Source organism: Natator depressus, chromosome 17 (genome assembly GCF_965152275.1).
Source record: "Natator depressus isolate rNatDep1 chromosome 17, rNatDep2.hap1, whole genome shotgun sequence".
Taxonomy (NCBI): domain Eukaryota; kingdom Metazoa; phylum Chordata; order Testudines; family Cheloniidae; genus Natator; species Natator depressus.
Window position 1 is genome coordinate 4,522,646 of NC_134250.1, and position 22,779 is coordinate 4,545,424.

The 22,779-nt window shown below is 48.4% G+C and overlaps 1 protein-coding gene across 5 annotated transcripts in view; it reads left to right on the plus strand.

Moving 5' to 3' along the window:
• Nucleotides 1-22,779, plus strand: part of RPH3AL (rabphilin 3A like (without C2 domains)) — a 96,385-nt gene that overhangs the window by 23,064 nt on the left and 50,542 nt on the right. For 2 of the 5 annotated variants that reach the window (XM_074974552.1, XM_074974550.1), the window contains exons 2-5: nt 8,471-8,583; nt 11,751-11,894; nt 13,979-14,108; nt 20,421-20,507. In XM_074974552.1, the coding sequence (XP_074830653.1) occupies nt 8,507-8,583; nt 11,751-11,894; nt 13,979-14,108; nt 20,421-20,507 (438 nt within the window). In that variant the 5' untranslated portion in view covers nt 8,471-8,506. Of the gene's footprint in view, nt 1-3,480; nt 3,603-8,470; nt 8,584-11,750; nt 11,895-13,978; nt 14,109-20,420; nt 20,508-22,779 lie in introns of those variants that run through there. The other 3 variants (XM_074974555.1, XM_074974554.1, XM_074974553.1) reach the window with 2 other exon arrangements.

A 22,779-nucleotide genomic window follows, 5' to 3' on the forward strand; every position in this document is an offset into this window, starting at 1 on the left:
AGAACTGTGGGGAGCCAGACGAGCGTTCCGGGTAATGAGAAGCAAAAGAGCGTGATGCTATGTGTTTTGATCAGTCATGCTGGGAGAACATTCCTTATTTTCTCTGGTGTGTCTAGAGAACATGCTCAGATCTGTCCTGATGAAAGCCTTGATCGAATGCTGCTTTATTCCAGCCCGTCATCATCAATACCAAAGGAGCTAAAGCTCCAAAGATAAGGGGCTTATGGGCCTCTCCACCCTATGGAAAATACAACTGCCAGCAAAGCAGGCTTCTCTGTCCCACCAGGAAGGACTGAATCCCAGGTCTGAAGGGCATTATGCTCTTATGGGCTCAAGAGTTGGTCACTGCATATCAGTGTTTCGTGAAATCAGTGGAATTACACCGGGGTGAAGTTGGTCCCCTGTGTCTAACAAAACTTGCCCCCTTAGATCTCTTATTCTGAGTGTGAGTATAAAAGGCCTGGGAAGCGAGATCCAATAGGCAGCTGCTGCGTGTATCCTCAATCTGCACCTCCGTGGTTGACCCAGCAGCCGGCATAGGGGAAATGTGGGTGAACTCCACCAGACGCCAGCGCTCTGCCTTTAAACCTGTCACAGCCCGAGGGTTGGCTCTAAAACAGGATGTTTTTCTGCTGAGAACAATTGTCATGTGAGCTGCAAAAGGACGTGGCCAGCTTTTAGAAGCAAGGGAGCAGCAGCTCTAGTCTCTGCAGCAGTGTCAAGTTCAGTAGGTTAATGCAACAGTGATGCAAGTTGCCCTGGTCTGTGTATTTACACAGAACTCCTGTGAATGCAGAAAGGGAGGTGACACTGGTTTGGATTTTAGAAGAAACCAGCTAAGGTGGTTTTCTCCCGTTGCTGCAATGTGCATGCTTGTTACTTCACTTGGTCTGCACAAGACCTGATGGTGGGAGTGAAGTTGCTTTTAAACTTCCCCGAATGTACGACAAACCCTTACGGAGTAATCACATTACTGACTTCTTCAGGCATCCCTGTCTGAAATCAATTGGCCAGCACAAAGTGGAATAATAAATCTCAGATTTAGTTTCTAATTCTTATCCCACAATACTTTAAATGTTCACTTCAAATTCTTAAATTTTATTGCACCGTCGGTTGCACACGTGGGAATAAAGAGGCAGGCTGAGGTTTTCAAAGCTGTCTAGGGAATTTGGACACCCCATTCCCACTTGTGTCTAAATCCCCTAGGCAGCTGCAGAAAACTCATGCTGGATTTGGAAGACTCAGTCGCTGCAGTTGGCTGGCCTGCGTTTGGATGATCTCTAGGGCAGCAGATCAGATAGTTATAAGAATGTAGCAGGGGAGGAGGAGTTGACGCATTTCCTTACTTTCTGCTCCCTTTCACCATGCAGGGAACATTTGACAGAGATAAGTTGCGTCACTGACCCAGTGCATATGCGGCATCTGATTTATGATCCAGCTAAGGGGCTGTAAGTTCCCTGAATGAGCCAAATCCAAGCTCTAGAGTCTAGTGTGTTGAATGGTATATTAATGAAGCCTCCTCTCACTCATCACGCTACTCATGATGCTGCTGGCTCTGATATTTTTTTTTCATGTGTTTCATGTAAGTGTAGCATATCAGGATACTGCGAGCAAATGGAAGAGCATCTAGCTGTCGTTGCTGGGAGTTCAGGGACTAAGTCTGATCTCTGTTATGCTGGTGTTAATCTACCGTCTCCAGATTTGCACCAGCGTAGCCCTGGTTCAAAGCTGGCATGCAGGCCCTGATTGAGCAAAGCATTCAGCAAAGCACGGAAGCAGGTGACTTCAGTGGGACTTAAGCGTGTGCTCTAAGTGTTTTGCTGAATTTGGACCGGAACGATTAGATTTGGAGCCAGTGATCTACAACAAAGCAATTCCTGGGGAGTTCTATGGCTTGTCTGAGAGGGCTTCTTGGCTTTAGTTACCACCTTTTGGCTACGTGGGCACCCGTTTGTTCAGGGCCCCTCCTGCAGCTGTGGCCAGATGGATCAGCCCAGGGTCTGATACCCTTGATCTGAATAGAATAAGACAATGGTTTTGTCCCAGGCTCAATAGCATTGTTTTGGACCAGAGCATGCATACAAAATAACATCAGCCAATAAACATCTGCTGCAGCATCTGCCGACAAGGGCATGTGATGCCCTTCATAACATCACCGTGGGACTGTCGCAAAACAGCTGGTTCTCAGACTGATTCCAGCCGTGACGTGCTGAAGTGGCATTGGGGTTATTTTCTGGTAAATGTAGATGCAAATCAGTCTTGACTATTCTAGACTTCTGCCTGGCTTGGGTGGCTTTGCAGTACGTTGGGGCTATGGGAGCCGAATCCATGTATCTCGCATGTTGGGGTCAGTCTGGAGCCCTCAGTATTAGCCTAAAAATATTTGCATGTTTCTGTAGCACCTTGAACTGATCAGACTTACACCAGTGGGAATCGGATGTCTGGGCTGTGTTATCTTTCAGGTGTGTAGAAATGTAGGGAGTACATGTGGTGTGTCTGGAAAGCTGTTTAAAGTGTGTGCCTAAGGGAGACAAAGCATGCACACGATACCTCTCGGTGTATGTAATCCTTTAAAGATGTGTCCTAATCTTGGAAAACATCTCCACTCTTCAAAGCCAGGGGTTCTGTAACCCTGATTTAAAATTGCAGCTTCTGTTTGCTTCCCCACTCCAGGGATTCTAGGTGTAGAAGGTTTGACCGCCCCCTTTGCGTGAGCAGGCCAAGTATTAAAAGTATACAAGGCCCTGCTCACCAGGCCCTCCAGGGTCATTAAGAGCTGTAAAAGAAATGCAAGTGTTACCCTGATTGTTTTGTAAGTGACCATGCAGGGAAAGTGCCCAGTGATATGAACTTTAAGATTAGAGCGCTCATCTTTGTCCTATCATCTCAGATACCAGGATTTCATCTAGTAAATATCACCTGTTTGTTTTTTTTAACTGGGTCATCTTTTTGATTAGTGTAATGTAATGAATAAAATCGCACAGCATTTTTCTCTGTCTTCCCTTCCTGGCTCGACTTCCTGAGGTCCAATCTCGCAGCTGAATAATTGTTGCAGTACCTCTCCCACTGCTGGCTGTGCCGTGGGATCAGACGCAGCTGATGAGCGTTATGCTGTGTTGGTATAGCCTTCACCCTGCTGTCCCACTCACTGAGCTTTTCCTAAACATCTCCTTTCTCCGGCACCAGCAAAAATCCATTCTTTTCATCCCTTCTTGTTCCTACACTTGTACTGTTGGGTAACGAGTCCCAGCTCAGCTCTGGCAAGGAGGAGAGAATCCACTGGTTGACTTGAGTCCTTATTGTTTAGGTTCGCAAAGCTCAAGGAGAGTTTGGAACAAAATAAGTGTTCTGTCGCGTGGCTGGTATTCCTGTGCCTCGAGGTGGGAGTGCTGTGAAGTGCATGAAATACTCAGCCAGTGCTGCACTGGTGAGCTCAGTGCAGGGGAGCGATCTGTTTGCTCAAACTGTGTGCTTTTCTGTGGAAAAGGGCCAAGGCCATGCTGCTTGTGGCGCATCTGTGCCTTGCATGGAGACAGCAAGCTGTGTGTATCAGCAGCAGAAAGGGAGCGTAGGCTCAGCCAACTGAACAGCAGCGTGTCAGGGTAAGTGCGCTGTCTATGGAGACTGGAACATGTGTTTTCTTGGGTTTGCTGCACTTTTTGTCGGTGATGTGACTTGTTTGGTATTAACAAATGGCAGATGAGTATTTGCCCATTGTTCATACATTTAAATAGCCAGGTTATCTCTGCCCAGCAGGTACAGTTTTAATGCTAGGAAATGTCGCCACCAGGGCAGGTAAATATTGATATGTGTGAATCTATATACTTAATATTAGTGCTTATGCAACAGCTGCTTTGCTGGAGAGACCTGACCACAGGCAGCTCAGTACAGCAGGTCTGACTTTGTGTCCGCCAAAGCTTTTTCTGCTGTTCAGTCCCTCTGTGCTTTCGGCTGAAGAGGCACAAGGTTGCTTAGCTGCAAAGAGGCCTCCAGAAGTGCGATGAAGTGGAGACCTTCTCTTCCTGTTGTGGTGGTGGCACATTGTGATCTGCGTACAATCTTATTGTAACTGAACAGCAGGAGCCCCTGGCGTGGTCATACTGGTACAGGACAGGGGCACTAGAAGTTCTGTTGACAGATGCTATGGCATCAAACATCAGACATTGTAAACAAGATGATTTCCCTTGGTTGGGGGTGGTTAATATCATCTTAGATAATTAACATGGAGAGCGTTTTGCAGAACCAATAGTCTTGGTCCTGTTTATGCTGACGGTTTTAATTTTTGCATCTCAGGACTGTGAAAACCATCAATGTCTGTTTTATTTTTCTTTGTAGACAGTCAGCTTGGCAGGGCTGCAATGCTAGCATTGCAAACACGATAGGGCATTTTTGTTCAAAACGAACTGGATTAGAAGAAAAAGTCATGGTAAAAATTACTAGCATCTGTGGGGTTTTCTTAGTTTTTATAAAATCAAAACTTCAAGCCACATCTTAAAATGGAGGGTGTTTATTGAAGGGTTGGGTTTTGAAGTGGAGACCTGTAACGTTTTTATTGCCAGGTGCAACTGGAAATCTCACAGTGACACACACAATTTGTGGTATGTTTATTGTTGTGGAGATTAGCACACAGCGGGTGAAATCTGGGCCCCATTTCAGCCAGAGGTAAAACTCCCAGTGTGCTTTTCACGTCTCATCCCTATGTAGCTGAGGTAACTGGTGTGTTGGCAATGTGATTGCTCGTTAATGCAATTATTCCCCAAAGGGGAAGCAACCTGTAATACAGCTAGCAGTTGCTTGAAGTGCTACCGCATTTTGTATCGTATTGAAGGTCATGTGCTTTGCACCATATCCTGTATTAATCCAGGCAATAAAGTGTTAACTTGCACGCACATGAGTTCAACTGGAGTGAATCTGACTCCTGAGTTGCTGTCTGTTTAGAAGCCTGTGGCATTATTGCAAAGTGTAAGTGGTTTGATGCTCTTTGAGCCCTGCCCAGATTGTACAGGCAGCCTGGCTACAAAGCTGCTAGTTTCTAGGCTGGTCAGACCACAGAGCAGTAAGGTAATCCACTGGGGTGCTTTGCAGTTCTTCAGTGTGAAGCATAAGTTGTGCTTTGTCCCATTGCTTACCTACACAACAGAGTAGGAATTCTGCAATTGATACAAAGAAGAAAAGGTCTACTGGATATGGATACTTACTTGTGATCTCTCAAACAGCTGGTGATTTGGGTGGATTTTTACTGTAGCCAACCTGGCTTGGTTCTCCTAGCCCTGGTCCTTCCTTGCTAGCATCTAGCTGGGGATAGGCAAGTCTGACTATTCCGCTGGAGACGTGTGTGGGGGAATGGAGATGGAGAGGGGTCACAGCTTCTTGCTCAGACATTTTTTGACTATAGAAAGGGCATATGTTCCTGGCTGGGTGAGATGAACTATGAGACAAGTGACGATGCAGTAATGACATGAAACACCTGACAGTGCTCCAGCTCGTTACCTTTGGGGTCTCTGTTTCCCATGCCATTCTACAGGGTGATGTGCAGCCTTCTGAGCTTGCTCTGAGTCACCCTGTGAATTATCTAGGTAGGTTGAGCAAGTGTGATTCCGTGCTTCTTCCTGTCCTTCCGCAGCCATTATGCTGCCTCTCATGTGGCATTGCTCTGTAGGAGCAGAAGACGACATACTCCCAGCTGCTGAACCAGGGACAATAAACTTGAAAGCTGTAGGTTTTGGCCAGTGGAAATGAGCGTGACTGCCCTACTTACGTGCATCATTGTGAGTCTTCCCAGGTGATGAGGGTAGATGTACCCTCTGTGCCCACCTCTGAAAATGCAGGCTACAGACCCTGCAGACTACATTGGCTTCTCTATAGGCCTAGATGTCTGTCTTTCCATCCCTCTCATATGGGGCCTATCTAGGTTAGACGTGAGAAGCGGGCTGATTCCAATGCAGAGGGAAATATTCTCTCCCCACTTAAGCAACGGACATTCCACAAACTCTAGTGAAAGTTCCCACATGTAGCCTCCCTGCTTCCCTGGTGCGGGGTGCCTTCGGCTGTGCTGTGCACGGGGCATCGCTAGGCACACATGTCATGTTTACTTTGATTTACCACTTAGAGCAGTCTGTGGCTTTTCTGCCAGCCCTACTGGGATGCGAAGGTGAATTCCCTGTCAGTCACTGACACCCAAAGCCGAGCATAAATGCTGAACCCAGAACTTGCTGCTATCAAGCAGCTAGCACAAGGAGCCTGCGCAGGTACTACTGCTTTGCAGTTCAACCTCAACTGTTAATATGCATAGCAGTGGAGACCCTGCCTTCCAGAGTGCTGGTGCGCTCTGCAGCATGCTTGGTCTGTGAGCAGATTCCACACCTGCTGTGCAGTAGTTCTTCCAAGGATCGCACCCCGGAATGCACTCACCCCAAGATTTATATCTCGCTTTAAAACTCGTTTTAGGGTTTAGAAGTTTACAGCAAATGATTGCAAACTCTCTTCCCATAGTCCATATTTCCAGTGAGAACGTGGACCCATGAGACAGGACTCCTGATTGTTCAGTTCCCCTCTCTCTACCTCAGCTTATGTGTCAGTAAAATGGGGTGATGATATTCACCTCCTTCACCAGGTGGGGGGAGTTGTGAAGCCTAACTAATATTTGCACAGAGCTTTGAGCTCACCTGATGGGAAGTGCCACTGTATGTACACTATATACTGTCCAAATAACACCTCCCTCCCCCCTTGGGTCTCTGCAGCAGCTGGGATCAAGCTAACCGTCCCCAGATGCAAACATCTGCACACACATTCTCAGGGGAAGCCCCTTGACTCTGCTGGTCTGATAGAGCAGGAGTATATTGCATTGAAGGTGTAGTGCAAAGTTGGGACGATCCAGATGGAGTCAGAGAGTGGGTTTTTTTGTTTGAACACTGTTTATAAAATCCAGTGCATTAAATGAAGCATGCACTCACTGAGCTACTGGCATCAGGCATATTTTGTAAATTAAAAAATAAATGGACCCGATAACTCTTAAGTGCCAAGCGGTTTTCGCTTCAGCAGGAACTGCAAAAACCTACCGGCACTTTTACAGCATTTTGCTGGGGATCCAGGAGAGCAAACAGCTACGCGCTCTTGCTCTGAAACTGCTGCTTGGGGAATGTCTCGTGTCGTCTGGCTGAGAGCACTTGGATGATAGACAAGCTTGGTGAAAAGACTTGGGAGCTTTTATTGACTGTAGACAATGTACTTTGATCAAGAGTCTTTCAATGTTTTTCTTTCTTGTCCCAGCTGGAATCAAAACTATATAGATCAAGCCAGGAGGGACATAGAGCCAGCAGCTGTTCACATTTCCTCCCCTCTCATTGATTACCCTGGTGTTCCTGAAATGTTAGAAAACCAGTTCAAGCTTAAATCACTTCTTATGAAAGAGTTTGTCTGTATGCTTCCCTGGCCAAAGCAACAAAGTTTTGCAATATGATAAGCGAGCCCCTGTGTATAAAATCCTCAGCATCCACAAAGCACAGGCTTCTGATGAGAGCTGTAGGTGAAAGCAAGTAAATTACAGCTGGAGAAAGCTGTTCAGTGCAGCATGTTCACCTGTTAGCCAACCTGCCATCTTGATTAAATACATTTCCTTATGTAGATCAGCTTAAAGCCTCAATTGTTTTTTTGCCCAGAACATCTACAGGCCTATAGCAGCTGTTGAAGACAAATAATTTCCTCCCCTGGAGCAGCAGATAGAGACTAGAGTTAACTAGTATTGTCTCTGTGTGGATGCATTGGTCTGGAATTAAACAGTGATCACTGATTATGGAATGATCTGCAGTTCATCGCTGGCTATTCCATTGGAAGGCTGTAATGGGTACACAGAGATGGTCTGGCATGTACAGGGTTTGTGTCTAAAGCGATCACATGCTGGTGTTTTGAGCGGCAGCCAGCGTTCATTTTGTGGAAGGACAAAGAGGCCACGATTCTTGCAGCACAGATCAGTGTGGCAAGAAAGTTTGGTGTAGATGGTTTTCCTGGCTTCATGCTTTTAGGACCATCAAAATGCAACTTACTCAGTCGTGCAGAATCTGTCACCAGCCCTTTGCTGGCCTTGGGCAATAAGAGTCCAGGCACAAAAACAGAACGCATGTCTCCTGCATGGCGGGGCAGAGCACTAGCCTCCTGGGCCTGCCCATTCCCAGGTTCAGGTCCCAGCTCTCCAATGCGCTGCTCTGAGGAGTGAGTTTCTCCTGAGACCTTGAGTCTTGCTGTGCAAAGGTACATGAGCGCTGCCCTTGGTTAGTGCCCTGATGTGTTCAGACCACGAGCCAAGCTCTGCCCTTGGATCTGAATGCTGAAGCTCTGCTCCCATGTTCTGTCGTCTGCTGCTGAGAGTAGCACATGGAGCTGGGCTCTGAGCAGAGCCCTGGGCTGTGCTCACTCTAGGCAGGTGTTGGTTAATGACTGACTTAGTGTTTGGTGCTGTTTTCTTTTCTTACAGGTGTGATTCCTGCGGCCTTCTCTCCAGTTTCCTGCCATGGCTGATACTATCTTTGGCAACGGCAGTGATCAGTGGGTGTGTCCCAATGACCGGCAGCTGGCGCTGAGAGCCAAGTGAGTGCTTCCTGCTGTTCCCCCTCTCTCTGTTAACAGCAGTGGCCACAGAGCGTGATCTCTTACAGCGTTTACTCTAGCCCCCAGGCTGATTCTCAGGCTGTGGGTCTGGGGCAGAAGGGGCGGTGCTAGTTGCCTGTGAGGCAAGGCCCCTGGATCTCAGAGCATCCAAACTGCAAAGACAAAGCCTGTAAGTGGGGAGGAAGGATTTCCCAGTGGTTAGAGCAGTGGTCTGGGGCTTGGGAGCCCTGGGTTCAATTCCTGGCTCTCCCACAAGCTTCCTGTGTATTCTGAGGCAAGCGAGAGGGATGTTGTAAGGATACATACATTAAAGGCTATCCGGCACTCAGATGCTACGGTGCATATAAGTACCCACATAGATAGGCCAAAACCCAGTTTATTATTGGCCATGCGAGAGGAAACCAATGGAAACCCCCCCCCCCCCCAAATCCATCCCTCCAAACTGGCTTCCCTTGCCAGGCCTGGGAGGTTTTTCCTTCACCAGACTGACTTCCACCCTGCCCAGGGCTGGTCCACACACAAACTGGAACCGTTTTATGTTCTCCCCATGCAAGTCTGAGTGTGGGATTAGCACATGAAAACCAGAGCCATTCAGTGGACATAGGACGCTTCCATTCTGAACAGCTGCTGCCCACGGACACACTTGCAGCCAAGTAGGTAATGGGGCGGATCAAAACCCAGTTAGTTACTTTCTTTCTGGTTTGTGGGTAGTCCAAGCCCTAGCTCTCATTCCAGACCTTGGAGAGGGTTCCCAGCCTGCCCTGCTCATGATAGGGTCATGCCCTGTCTCTTTGCCTGATCTAAAGACTAGGGGAGAGCTGGGTCTCTCCACACCCACGGCTGTGGCTGCTTTTCAGACCCAGCTTGGGCAGGAGTAGGAGGGGAGAGGTCTCTCCTGCTCCCCGTGAGACCTGAGCTTCCTCGGAGTTGGTGGCTTTGCTCCTGTGCTGAGGAGGGCAGGTGCGTAATAACATCCTGCATCGCTGCTATCGCTCCTCCCTGCCTAAAGGGATTGAACGTGCTCTAAAATCTGAAACTGATACACAAGCTGTGCAATGATCAGTGTGTCACTGCAGTGCAGCCCCCCCCCCTTGGGCCAAATGTGGACCAGCTAGTGGCTTGCCCGCCCCACTGAGAGCAGTACCTACCTGCCCCAGCCAGTCTCCCATCCAAGTAATGACCTGACCTTGCTTAGCTTGTGAAATCTGCCAGGACCCCTAGTGCTGCCCTGCTCCAGGTGTTTATAGTGTCAATGCAGCTGCCTTGTGGAGGCCGACTATGTCATTTGGCTTCCCTGAGGGCAGCCACAGGAATCGCTGCTCGGATGCCTCTTGAGGCACAGCCCTGTGCTTGGGTGCTGTGTGGAGTTTCCTTCCTGCGCAATAGCTTGCAACCCTCACCCTCCTTTGAGTTCCCACCACCGACCCTATATTTAATAAGCAAAGTTGGTGGATGCAAAAGCCAGTCCTAGCTGCGCCCCATCTATAATTCATGGCCTCCCCCAGCTGGTGCCTGCTCTTTTGTTTGGAGGCACATGTCATTTGATCTTGTTTTGTCCCTCAAGTCAGATTGCTGGTGGGGAGGGGACTGGGATAAGTCAGTGGCTTGAATTGTATTTGTTCTAGCTGCTTTCCTCTGGCAGCAGCCTGCGCCCTGTTGCCCCCAGTCTTGCTCCCAGCTGAACCTCCTGAGGGTCAGCTTCAAATGGCTTAAAAATGTAACAGTGCCCAGCTGGACAGGACTGTGGCTGTAAGCGTTGTATGGGCGGGACAGAGCCTCCTGCAGTCTCTGCTGTGGAGCTCCCCTTAGGGTCGGCTATCTGGCACTGAGGCGCATGTTATCATGGGACTCTGTGCTGCTCGAGCATATCTAAGGTCATTTAGTGGTCTCAGAATCCTTTACTGAGATGCTAGTGAGTTAGGCCTGTAAGCCTGTGAGGGGTAGGAGAATTAAATCATTGGACAGAGAGGAGGGACAGTGACATTCCGCAGGTCAGTGGCTGAGCTGGGGATGAACTCCCAGGCCTGTGGTTCCAAAAGTGCCTAATAATGTTGGATGCCCAGCATGAGATGCCTTAAAGGGGCCTGTCAGTGTGTGTGTGTGTGTGGCAGGGGCACTCAGCGCTTCTGGAAATCAGGATCCTCTAAGACAGTGGCTCTCAACCTTTCCAGACTACTGTACCCCTTTCAGGAGCCTGATTTGTCTTGCGTACCCCCAAGTTTCACCTCACGTAAAAACCACTTGCTTACAAAATCAGACATAAAAATACAAAAGTGTCACAGCACGCTATTACTGAACAATTGCTGACTTTCTGATTTTTACCCTATAGTTATAAAATAAATCAATTGGAATATAAATATTGTACTTACATTTCAGTGCATAGTACAGGTTGAACCTCTCTAATCCGGCACTCCCTGCTACAGCATCCCCCACTCCTTCTTCCTGCGCCTCTAGAGACCCGCTGGCACTCTGCATTGACCTCCTGTGGGTCGGCAAATTCTCTGGTTTGACACCAGTCAGGTCCCAAGGGTGCCAGACTAGAGAGATTCAACCTGTATATAGAGCAGTGTAAACAATCATTGTCTGTATGAAATTTTAGTTTGTACTGACTTCGCTAGGGCTTTTTCTGTAGCCTGTTGTAAAACTAGGCAAATATCTAGATGAGTTGATGTGCCCCCAGGAGACCTCTGTGTACCCCTAAGGTTACGCATACCCCTGGTTGAGAACCACTGCTCTAAGGTGTCTTGGGGCAGTGGAAAATGGAGGTATTTAAAATCACTGGTCATCTTGGAAAGTTCAGGCCCAGACCCCTGCTTTAACCACTAGACAATGCTTCCTTCTCCTGCTGACACCCCACCTGGGGTAATGACACTCAGGTGTAAAATAAAAACTAGACCTGCTCAAAAGAAGGGGAATCCAAGGGCGGGAGGAATTAGGTTAGTGGCAGGAGATCGGTTCTCAGCCCTATGGGGAGGGTGAAGTGCAGGACGTGAAACAGTCATGTCGATAGATTCCTGCTTGGGACCCAGCATCTCTGCAGGCAAGTCGATGGCTGTGGTTTTCTAGGCTCCCAGACTCAGCACCTGGGCGTGGCAGAGGCTTTCTGTGCTGTTCCAGCCTTCAGTGTGACACTGCCCACCCTGCAGGCTCCAAACTGGCTGGTCGGTGCACACAAACCAGACTGACAAGCAGAGGAAAACGCAGGTGCTGAACCCGAAGGAGCTGGAGGTCATCCTGGAGGTCATCCGCAGGGCAGAGAAGCTGGACCTTGTTGAGCAGCAGCGAATCGGGTACGGTCGCCCCTCCCAGCTAAGGACTTGCTGTTTATTTCTCCCTGGAGGAGGGCATAGGATCCATCCTAGGAGGGTGGCTCTCCGGTCCTGCTGTGGTCCAATCACCACACAGGCTGAGCATCAGTTCGGTCAGTGGCTCCCTCACCCAGTCTGTCTAGCTCTGGTTTGGGCTGGGCGAAAGGCAGGACAGGGGCTCTCTTCTCACTCCCATACTTGGGTATTGTCTAGACCAGGGGTTTGCTCTGACTACAGCCACTGGGGCAACACCTCGTGTAGCTGGGGGTGAGCTTGGCCTGGCTGCGTTAGCCACATGCATGGCTCTGGCCAAGGCCTTAGGAACCAGACTGAGCTGCACAGCTGCCGTTGGGGCTGCAGTCAGAACTCCCGGGTGACCGTCTCTGGCTGCCCAGGAATTCTCTGGGGTTGTTTGCTCGGAGCAGTGAGTGTGGAGTGTTCTGGCTGGCTGACTCCTTGGGAACGGTTTGTTAGCCGGAGTCATTAATTCACTGGCACCATCCTTGTCTGTTGGTATCTTCGCCGCGCCACGTTTCATTTGACTTTTGGCTAAGCTGAAGGACTGGCCTGGCAGACGGGACAGTGTTAACCCTGCACCTGACTGTATCAAAGCATGCGAGTCGCCCAGCAGGAAGCCACTGGGGGCTTGTTGTTAAAGGGTGAGGAGAAAGGAAGACCCCTGGATTAGGCACAGCTTGTGCAAAATTCCCCCAACGCGTCAGAACCTTTCCCTGGAAACTGACGTGCCCGGACCTCGGGGAGGGTGCTATTTAGTGCTAGCCACGGTGGTGTTTTGTGAGAGTGTGGTGTAAGCCCCATCATATGTGAAAGCTACTGTGCAAGCATCAGATGGTAACCGCTCCCACTTGGCTGGTGAGCTAAGGGTGGAAAGCCCTAGGTCCCTCTAAGCACCAGCCCCTTGCTTGTTAAAGCCCTCGCTGAAGTTCTTCTACTAACTCTTTAAAGTTCTGTTATGTGGAGGCCACGGGTCACAAAATCAGCAGCGATGGCTCCTTATGGCTCTGCTGTCTGGCCCAACCTCCTCACTATAAGGTGTGCACCCCTTCCAAACAGACCTTGCTTTCCCATCAGTGCCTGGCTTGCTTTATGAGGCTCTGGTCCTAGTGAGAACGTAGGTGGGTAAAAAATGGCCTCGCCTTTTCTCCCTTAGTGCACCCACATGCGCGGCTGCTGCTGGTTTCTGCCTTTGATAAACTGCATTATTATTGTTTTGCTCCATGTATAAATAGAAGCAGTGCTGGTGAGCTAGCGCCATAATCCTAGCTCTGTACGCCATGCACGTTCTGTAGTCAAGTTGACAGCCCCTGCATTCCCACTCCAGCTGCTGTGGAACCCTCACAAGCAGACTTTTGCTTTTTTTGCATGGAAAGCAGCCTATTTATTAATGCAAAGGCTCGCTGGTGTTCCCCATCCCGCTTGGGGTCCTGTGGCCTCAGAGTTTGGGCTTCCTACCTCAGAGCCAGGCATAGGGTGGTGTCTCCATAGCTTGCACCCTGCACTGGCAGCCCATGGTAATGTCCTAGAACCTGAGCTGTTGCCAGTGGGGATTACCCAGCTTCCTCTGTGCCCTTCATTTTGGGCTGGGTTGTTTTCCTGTAGGAGCCCTGCTTTCTGACATACGCATTTAAAGCCCATCTGGGTCCCAAAGGCGCGAAGCCTTTGCTCCGTGCTGCAAGCTGAAGGCCATACAACTCGTGTGAAGCTACCCTATTAGCCACCCTTCGTTAGAATGCTGAAACATCCCCTGCATGCACTGTGAACATAACTTCTCTGCTCTGCACTCACGGGTCGAGCCAGGGATATAACATGGCTGTCCCCGGTTTGATTATATTATGTTAGCTGGGTGTTGTTATTCCCATTTTGCAGGTGGGTAAACCGAGTCACGAGGATTAAGTGATTTGCTCAAAGCCTCACGAAGAGGGATGGGGGGCCAGGAACAGAACCCAGGTGTCCAGATCTAACCACTAGCCCATGCTCCTCCCTACAGAGTCTGCCTCACTGCAGTAATTCCAAAGTCGTCATCTCTAATCTCTGCTCCCCTACAGGCGCCTGGTGGAGCGGCTGGAAAACATGAGGAAGAACGTGATGGGGAATGGGCTGTCTCAGTGCTTACTCTGTGGTGAGCTGCTGGGGCTGCTGGGGACCACATCAGTCTTCTGTCAGGACTGCAAAAAGGTGAGCTTCCTGGCATCTTGTTTTCCGATAAATACACAGGAGGCTAATCCAGCTCGGGTTCATCTTGCGGGGGTGAGGGTGGTAGTTGATTGAATAGCGTTTAACTGTGGGGTGCTTTGTCATAAAAACCCAAAGTATCTGGTCCCTGTCCAGTCCTTAATATCTCTCATTTCCGTCAAGATCCCAAAAGAGCTTTACAAGCCCTGTGTCTAGAACCTCAATGAACTGCAGCTAGATCTCGGGTGGAAGACATCAGTTAGGTAAACAGTGAGGGGAAGGGGCAGCAATTATGCTCAATGGGGAACTCTCACAGCAAACTCCATGCGCCTCATTATCGAGGTCTCATCCGAACGTCCGCCCTGTAACTGCAAGGTGCTCAGTTTGTCTACTTCAAATCCATCCATTTTGGAACTACAGCTATTTCAGGGCTAATATGTAGTCCCCTGAGCCATCCCCCTGGCTGGTACATGGTTAAACCTTTGCTGCAAGCTTACAGCATGTTGCTCTCCCAGTGACATCCGTGGTGTTGAAATAGATGGTGGGCTTCAGTTTGCAGGGTTTTTGCTGCAGTGCAATACTTGGATGGGAGACCACTGCTTGTCCGGACTCCAGCAACCAAGGGGTTAAGCCGGAGAGCTGCGGAGATGACGATCTCCAAGGCAACCACCACATCGTCTGAGAGCCTCTGCTGGGATGTTGCTTTTTTCATACACTTGAAACCCATCTTGCCCTGGGAGAAATCTGCCTTTTCCATAGTTCTGCCTCAGTGACATGCACAGGGAAGCATGAGCATAGGTACCTGGCTTGGAGCAGCTGTCTATTCAAGGCCCAGCTCAGCCTTGCAAGCAGGCTGAAGGGAGCCACCCATATTGGCAATATCCCCTCTAGGTAGCAGTGGCTAAAGTGAGGCCTGTGTGGCAGCTGGAGCTGCCCCATGGACCCCAGTCCCACCACCACAGGGGAGGTGGCCACATGGAGCCCACAGCATGCAACCCATCCAGCGGTCCTCTCGGTCTTCCTTTGGCCTGGGTAGGTTCCAGCGCTGTCTCTCTGGTCCCACTGGCGCACCCCTGGGCACAGACTCTGTTACCCCTTCATGGAAGTGGGACCTCACAGTCCAGCTGCCCGAGGCCCCAGGACCAGTGCAGACCCCCTAAGACATCCCAATAGCTTAAGCAGATCCTGCTGCAGAGCTCCAGCCTTGTGGGTGCCCTGGGTTACTGTTCCTCTCTCCAGGAACATGTGATAATTGAAGCACAGGACACACAGGCTTTGCAAAGGCTTCCAGAACAGTTACTCTTTTCTTTAGACTGCAAACAGGCTATGCCAAGTTATACCGCAAGCCCTTCCCTGCCTCAGTTTCCTCACCACTCCTAAGCATCCTTTGGGATTCGATCCCCCTCCCACACATGCCTTCTCCTCCAAAAGTGCACCCGACAAAGTCCCCTGCTAGGCAAGCTGTTGCTTAGTTACCAGCCCAACTGGACAGAACTCCTTTTCCTATTTTGGCCATCTTCTTTAACATATCCATTGTATTGCACTGTTAGATCTAGGCCGAATGTCAATAGTCCACTCACCCAACCCAGGTGCCACTGCTCTGCCTCCTTAGCACAAGAACTCAGTGAAGTTCTAAGACATAAGGAAGGATACAGACAGTTAATAAAATCAAACTGGAATTCAGAAGGTGTATGTAGATTGATTTCCCAACTGTTCGCAGCAGTGCTGGGGTGAGTGTGTGCCAATATGTGAACCACAAGGCCCAGATTATTTCAGAGAGATCCTCAACTCAGAAGACAGGCGGAAGGAAGGAGATAATCCCCCTAGAAGATGTAACGAAGGAGGCACCTGCACGGTGGAGGTGGTCCTTGAGCTGAGAAGGCCTGGTCACATAGATCCTGGGCACAGAGATGGGGCAAACTGGGTCATCTGAGCAACTGTCCTTGGTGGAGCAGAGGGCAAAGGTCACTCGGGTAGCTTGGGCACAAATCCTGCAACTCTCTGTTGCTCATAGGGAGATAAGGGCCAGTGGACGGGAGACTGCTATTTATTTCCTTCATTTCAAGTGAGGAGAATAACAGGACATGCCGGGCTCCCCACCCTCTTCCCCTGGAAAATCCTGCTTTCAGCACATCCACAACCAGCTAGCTTAGAACTGCAGGGAAACATCTATTTACTGGGGCATTTTCTGGTCCACCTTCCAGTGAGTCCCACGTGCTGAGGATGGGGCAGAGGGTTGCATGAACTGTCCCTCAGCTACCCCCTCTGTGAAACAGGGATAATAACTTTACCTTCACTGCAGGGCACATGGGTGTGTTGGGAACCCTAAAGCACCTTGAGAACCTTGCATGGTAGGCCTGTCCAAGGGCAAAGTTATTTGTTTTTTCCAGACGATTCCCCTTTAGTCAGGAATTCACGGGACACCGATCAGAAAAGGTCAGCTGGAATTCAGGGAAGAACTCTAGTGAATTTCACAGCAACTGTATGGTGATAGGAACCTCTTGCTGTGAGGATTCCTGAGGCTTTGAGCGCACTCGATGCCACTTGTTTGAGGGCTTATGGTTGGTTTCTTTTACTTCATTTTCAGCAGCGTGGTGGGGGTGGGTAGTGACCAGGCATAATGTACTGCAGACTCTTAAGCCTCAGCAGGTAGAAAGATGTAACATAACTTCATGCTCCCTCCCCTAAGGAGAGCTCTGTCACTTGTTCCATGTTTTGTGCAGTAAGCAGTGACTTGTCAGGAGATTATGGATTTCTGAAGTTCATAAATTTCTGGCTAATGCTGCCATCTCATTGGAATCCCAACACCCTCCACATGTAGATCAATAACAGGAATTTTGGTAATGAATGCAACATAATGCATACGAAACAGAGCAATGAATACATCTTAAGTGAGTTGCCGCTGCAAAATATAGAGGCTTCCAGCCCTTTGAATCCTGTGGGTTTTCTCAGTCCTACCTTCTGGTTTAGAATTTGTTTCTTTTCAATATTAAAGAGTTTTTATTATTTCAGAAATAAATACAACACAACAAGTGTGAAATCAGCATAGCATTTAAATGCATAGTCTACATGCAGCAATAACAGCAATGACACCCAGTCTGATATTCCACGTACTGAGGATGTGTCAATAATGACTATCGTAAACATATCATAAATATAAACCTGTAATAGGTGAAGAAGAGGAGTCTGGCATTTCAGCTAATGAATGACAGGGTTTATTTTTAAGTATCTGCAAATCCACATACCTATTTATTTGAGGCTTCTTCAGAACCTGACAGTGAGGTTTTTGGGTTAAGATTCCAGTTTTCCAGCAAGTCTGAGAAAAACAAAACACAAAAACAAAAACCCCAAACTCCCAGTGTGTTAAAATATGGAGTTAAAATTGAATAAAAGTTCTGCAAATCTCCACTAGGGGGAGCATTTGAATGCATTATGCCATGTGGCATTTTAAATTTGCCAGTGTATTAAAGGCTGAGTTTCTGAGTCAGTCTTCAGAGAGAGGAGGAGGTTGGGGTGCAGTGAAATGGGCGACGGGTAATGACTGCACCCTCTGCTGCTTAAATCTACTGTCCCTGTCAGTTTGTGCGGCAAGACATTGAGTCCTGACAGCCCCATTCCAAGTGGGGACAGCCAGTTGCTAGTTATTTCACAGCAGAGGGGAGGAATGAGAATTGGGGAGAAACAAAGAACAGTATCTCTGTGGAATTGTTTAGTGCTTCCTCCAGTTAATCTCCCCCCACCACCACCCCCAGCCGCCGCCATGTCGGCTGGCTGGCCAGCCATGCAGAGCACAGTGTACAGGGCACAGTTGTTTGTTCCCTCCATTGTGGGCGGCTCCGGTACCTTGTTCTGGAACCGTGGAGTGGAGTTTGGTCTCTCGGGCCCGTTTGTCCTCAGCTGACTCTGCCCACAAGGGGCTGCATTTGCATGCTGGTTGGGTGATGCTGCTGGAGTGATGCCGGCAGAGCTGCCTCCAGCCTGTATTATGAGCCATATAGTGAACGGAAGGGGGCTCAGAGAAGAGGGGGACGTGGCCATGCTGTTTTCATCCACCTGAAGTGTCAGAGATGCCCTGTCCCAAACTAGGTGGGAGCGAGATCGGAGTCCTGGGCCAAGGGTAAGATAGGACTGTCAGCAATGTTCCCATCACCTGATGCACTGCAGGGCTCTTCGTCAGCCTCTTGGATTATTTTTTACCACTCTGGTATCAATCGTGGAGTTGGGCCCCTTAGCTCCAGTGGCAGAGGCTCATGTTCAAGCCCCACTTGTGGCTGGAATAAGGGTAAGTTACATTACCGGCTCATTGCCAATTTAGACCCTGTCAAGGTTCCTTCCCACTCTGGACTCTAGGGTACAGATGTGGGGACCTGCATGAAAACCCCCTAAGCTTATTTTTACCAGCTTAGGTTAAAACTTCCCCAAGGTACAAACTATTTTACCTTTTGCCCTTGGACTTTATTGCTGCCACCACCAAGTGTCTAACAGATATATAACCAGGAAAGAGCCCGCTTGGAAACGTCTTTCCCCCCAAAATCCTCCCCAAACCCTACACCCCCTTTCCTGGGGAAGGCTTGATAAAAATCCTCACCAATTTGCATAGGTGAACACAGACCCAAACCCTTGGATCTTAAGAACAATGAAAAAGCAATCAGGTTCTTAAAAGAAGAATTTTAATTGAAGAAAAAAAGTAAAAGAATCACGTCTGTAAAATCAGGATGGTAAATACCTTACAGGGTCATCAGATTCAAAACATAGAGAGTCCCTCTAGGCAAAACCTTAAGTTACAAAAAGACACAAAAACAGGAATATACATTCCATTCAGCACAGCTATTTTATCACCCATTTAAACAAAACAGAATCGAACGCATATCTAGCTAGATTACTTACTAAGTTCTAAGACTCCATTCCTTTTCTGTTCCTGGCAAAAGCATCACACAGATGGAGAGAACCTTTGTTTCTCCCCCCCCTCCACCTTTAAAAGTATTTTGTCTCCTCATTGGTCATTTTGGTCAGGTGCCAGGGAGGTTATCCTAGCTTCTTAACCCTTTACAGGTGAAAGGGTTTTTCCTCTGGCCAGGAGGGATTTTAAAGGTGTTTACCCTTCCCTTTATATTTATGACAGACCCCAAGGTAAAAGATTCCATATCCCCATCCCCGGCCAGGCTATCTGCTCTCCCCGTCAGTGGCTCGCACCTATGGCAGAAAGCTGTGGCTCTGCATGTTCTCCTTGAAATCCCAACTCGGGAAGGAAGAACCAGTTGGGGTTGTTTTGTGTAAACTAATAGAGTGGATTTATTATCTCTATTACAGTAGCTGGGTCCCATTGTGTCAGGTGCTGTGCAGACACATAGAGTGCCTGCCCCAAAGAGCTTACGGGTATATGGACAACAGATGGGAAGGAAAACCAAGCCGCAGACCAGGGCTTGAGGCAGAGCAGAGGAATATGTAAAATCCCAACTGGGGGTTTAATTTGCATTGCTGTAAACAAGATTTTGCTCTCCTAGGCCCTTGGGTGAGTGGCTTTTGCTGTGATGTCCAAAGAGGCTCAAAGGCTCCGTCCCATTCCTCATTTAAACTGTAGACCAAGATTGAGGTGCATCAGCTTTGTTAGAGAATATTAGATGATTCATGCTATAAATGACTTGTTATGCCAGTGGAGACATGCAAGTTCCCTTGTGCAGAAACAGATTCCATAAAATGCTATTCAGGTGTTGTCTCCAGGAAATACACCTGTTTGTATGGTCTACTCCATTTCCAAATCAGCAGAGAATCAATAACTGCCCAGCCACTTTCTGAAAGGGAGACTGTCAGGTTAAAAATCACATAGAGAGGGTGGGGTTCTTTTACCTGACTTACTCAAATTGAAAGAATTTTAAAACTCTAACAGTTTTTCCCTGTTTAACTTTTATATTGCAGTGAAAATGGATGAGATCATTTCATTTGTGTTTCTTGTCAGTTTCAGTGCTGCTATGTTTGGGTCTTAGAGTTTGTAGGGAAATGATTACTTCATTTGGGGATCATTTAAAAAAAAGCCCAACTTGGGAAATATTTCTGAGGGTCTCAGGTTTTGTTTAAATCAGGAGTAACACAACTGGAGGCAGTGGGGCAGATTCTCCTCTCACTGATTCCAGTGTAGATCAGGAGTGACTCCTCTGGGATCACTAGTTACGCTGGTGTAAATGAAGGGAGAATCAAAATAATTGTTTAGGCAGAACCTAAATTCTGGGGGGAAACTTGCCTTCAGAGTGGCATTGTGAGGAGTTGGAGCTATTGACTTTGTTTTGTGTCCTTCTCTTTCTCTCTCCTTATTTTCAGAAAGTCTGCACCAAATGTGGAATTGAAAGTCTTGGGACCCAGAAACGCCCTCTGTGGCTGTGCAAAATCTGCAGTGAACAAAGAGAGGTAAAGAGCCACAAGGGAGAGCGGTGCCTTTCCCCAACATAAATCTGCGTAAGAAATAAATGCCTGGTGCCAGAACCTCATGTGCTGTGTCTCCGAGAGAGGGGGAGGGAGTGTGGGGTGGACTTGCGATACTAAGCTCATGGTCAGGTTAGCCTGACAGAGGCACACTGAGGCAAGAGGTCTAGCTTCTGAGGGAGACGGGAGGAGTAGTGGTGGTGGATCTCTTAATGCTTCCTTTCTGGTGAGTCATTGGCCATAGGGGACACCTAGCACGGTCTGGTGGGTAGGGCACCGGACTGGGAGTCCTGTGATGTGGGTTCTGTTCCCTGCCCTTCCGCTGGTTTTCCGTAGGCAGTGTAAACAAGACTACCACTTTGCACAGTGCTGGCCCTTACATAGTGGTAGAGAAAACCTATCACATAGCTGCAGTGGTATTTGTCCTACTTGTTCCAGAGCAAAAGCACTGTATTTCCACCTTGGGGCTTTGTGTTGCAGAGTCCTAGATTGCTTCCACGATTATTTAATGTCTGACATCCCCCAACCATGGACCTCACCCAGAGCCCATTGAAGTTTATGGGACTCTTTCCATTGGCTTCAGATCTGACTCTCTGTCTGTCAAGTGCCTTTCACTGTGGTATCTAAGCGTCTACACCTATGAAACCCACACACTGTCCCAGTCCCATTTGAACTCTAAAGCCCAGCCAGTGCTTCCCTTCTTGTCATCTGCTTAGCACTCCGGGGTGTCTACACTGCAGTCAGAGGTGTGGTTGCAGAATGTGTAGACATACCCAAGCTAAGCTATGATCTAGCTAGTTCCAGTAATAGCAGTGAAGCTGCAGCAGGGTAGGATAGTCGCTCAAATACATACCCAGGGTCCCAGGTGGGCATGTACAGCTAACCCTGCCGCCCCTTGGCTGCTATGATTATTTGTGCTAGCTGGATTGAAGCTAACTCAGCTGTGTCTATTCATGCTCCAGTCACCTCTCTGCAGTGTAGATATCCCCTTAGTTGTATGGCAGTTTCAGAAGAATCAAACTGCATCTAGTTCTTGGGGGATCTTTGCCCCAGCCATCTCTAGAATCTGTTTGGCTCTGAGTGAGGCGTTTGGGGTGCAAAGTCTCTGCAGACAGCTCTTCCAGAGGTTGCTTTGGTTGCATAGATCAGAATAGGGCCTCTTAAACTGCAAAAACTAACCCCAAAAAGTGTAGATGAAATTTTGAAACATGGAACTGTGTCCGATAGGTGAAGATGCCCCCGTGTGGCAAATTGCAGAACTAACTTGGCCCAAGAAAACTCTTCTTGCAGTCATTTGGCAGCTGCGTAACTCCGTGTACCTAGATTTTAAATGGAAAAGTTGTTTCTGTGCGGGTGTAATTGGCAAGCTCACATTTAGCTCTAGCTCAGTGTCCGTGGACGCCTTGTGTGTATAATTCTGGGTTCACAACAGGAAGGCCGTGCTGGGTGATGAGGCTCTAGTGATCTCCAGGGAGGTAATTCTCAAGCTAGTGAGCCATCCACATGTTCTGTTCCCCAGACTCAGGTCCAGGTTTGTAACGTAAGTCAAGGCATGCTTTGTGCTCTACAGAGAGCTGGGTGCTGGAGCTGAACTGAAATCAGTCTCTGGCTTTACTCTCTCTCTTTCCCATGCATTATCTTTTCCCATCTTGGTTTAACTGCCTTTTTAAAAAGTCTTTATATAAAAATAATAAAAGCCATGATCACTAGACAGAAAAGAACATTAAAATGTCCAGTAATAAGTGTTATATGTGCCCAGCATGCCAGGTGACGATAACCTTCAGAGCTTTCTCTGTAGCTGAAACCACAGCTCCAACCAAAGTGCTTCTCTGTCTAATGAAAACTGATGGAACCTTTCTTCTTTAGACAAACAGTAAAATGGCCTTATTTCCTCCTCTCTCCCCCTCCCCCCCCCATTCTGTCTCTTCGGTTTCTTTTCGTGTTGCTCTCCAGTGAAAAGTAATGGCTTGGGCAACCTTGGACAGCAAAGTGCCAGAACAGATAGTGACACAGCAAAGAGCACTGGAGGGGGACTCGGGAGCTCTGGGTTCTATTCCCAATGCTGCTGCTGAGTGATCTCGGGCAAATCACATCACTGTTCTCTGCCTCAGTTTCCCTGTCTGTAAAATGGGGACGATGATACTGACCTTTGTAAAAGCGCTTTGAGATCTACTGATGAAAAGTGCTATGTAAGAGCTGGTGTTCTGTATTATACGATTCCTCTGCCCCTGGTGACATGCCTTGGGCTACCAACCCA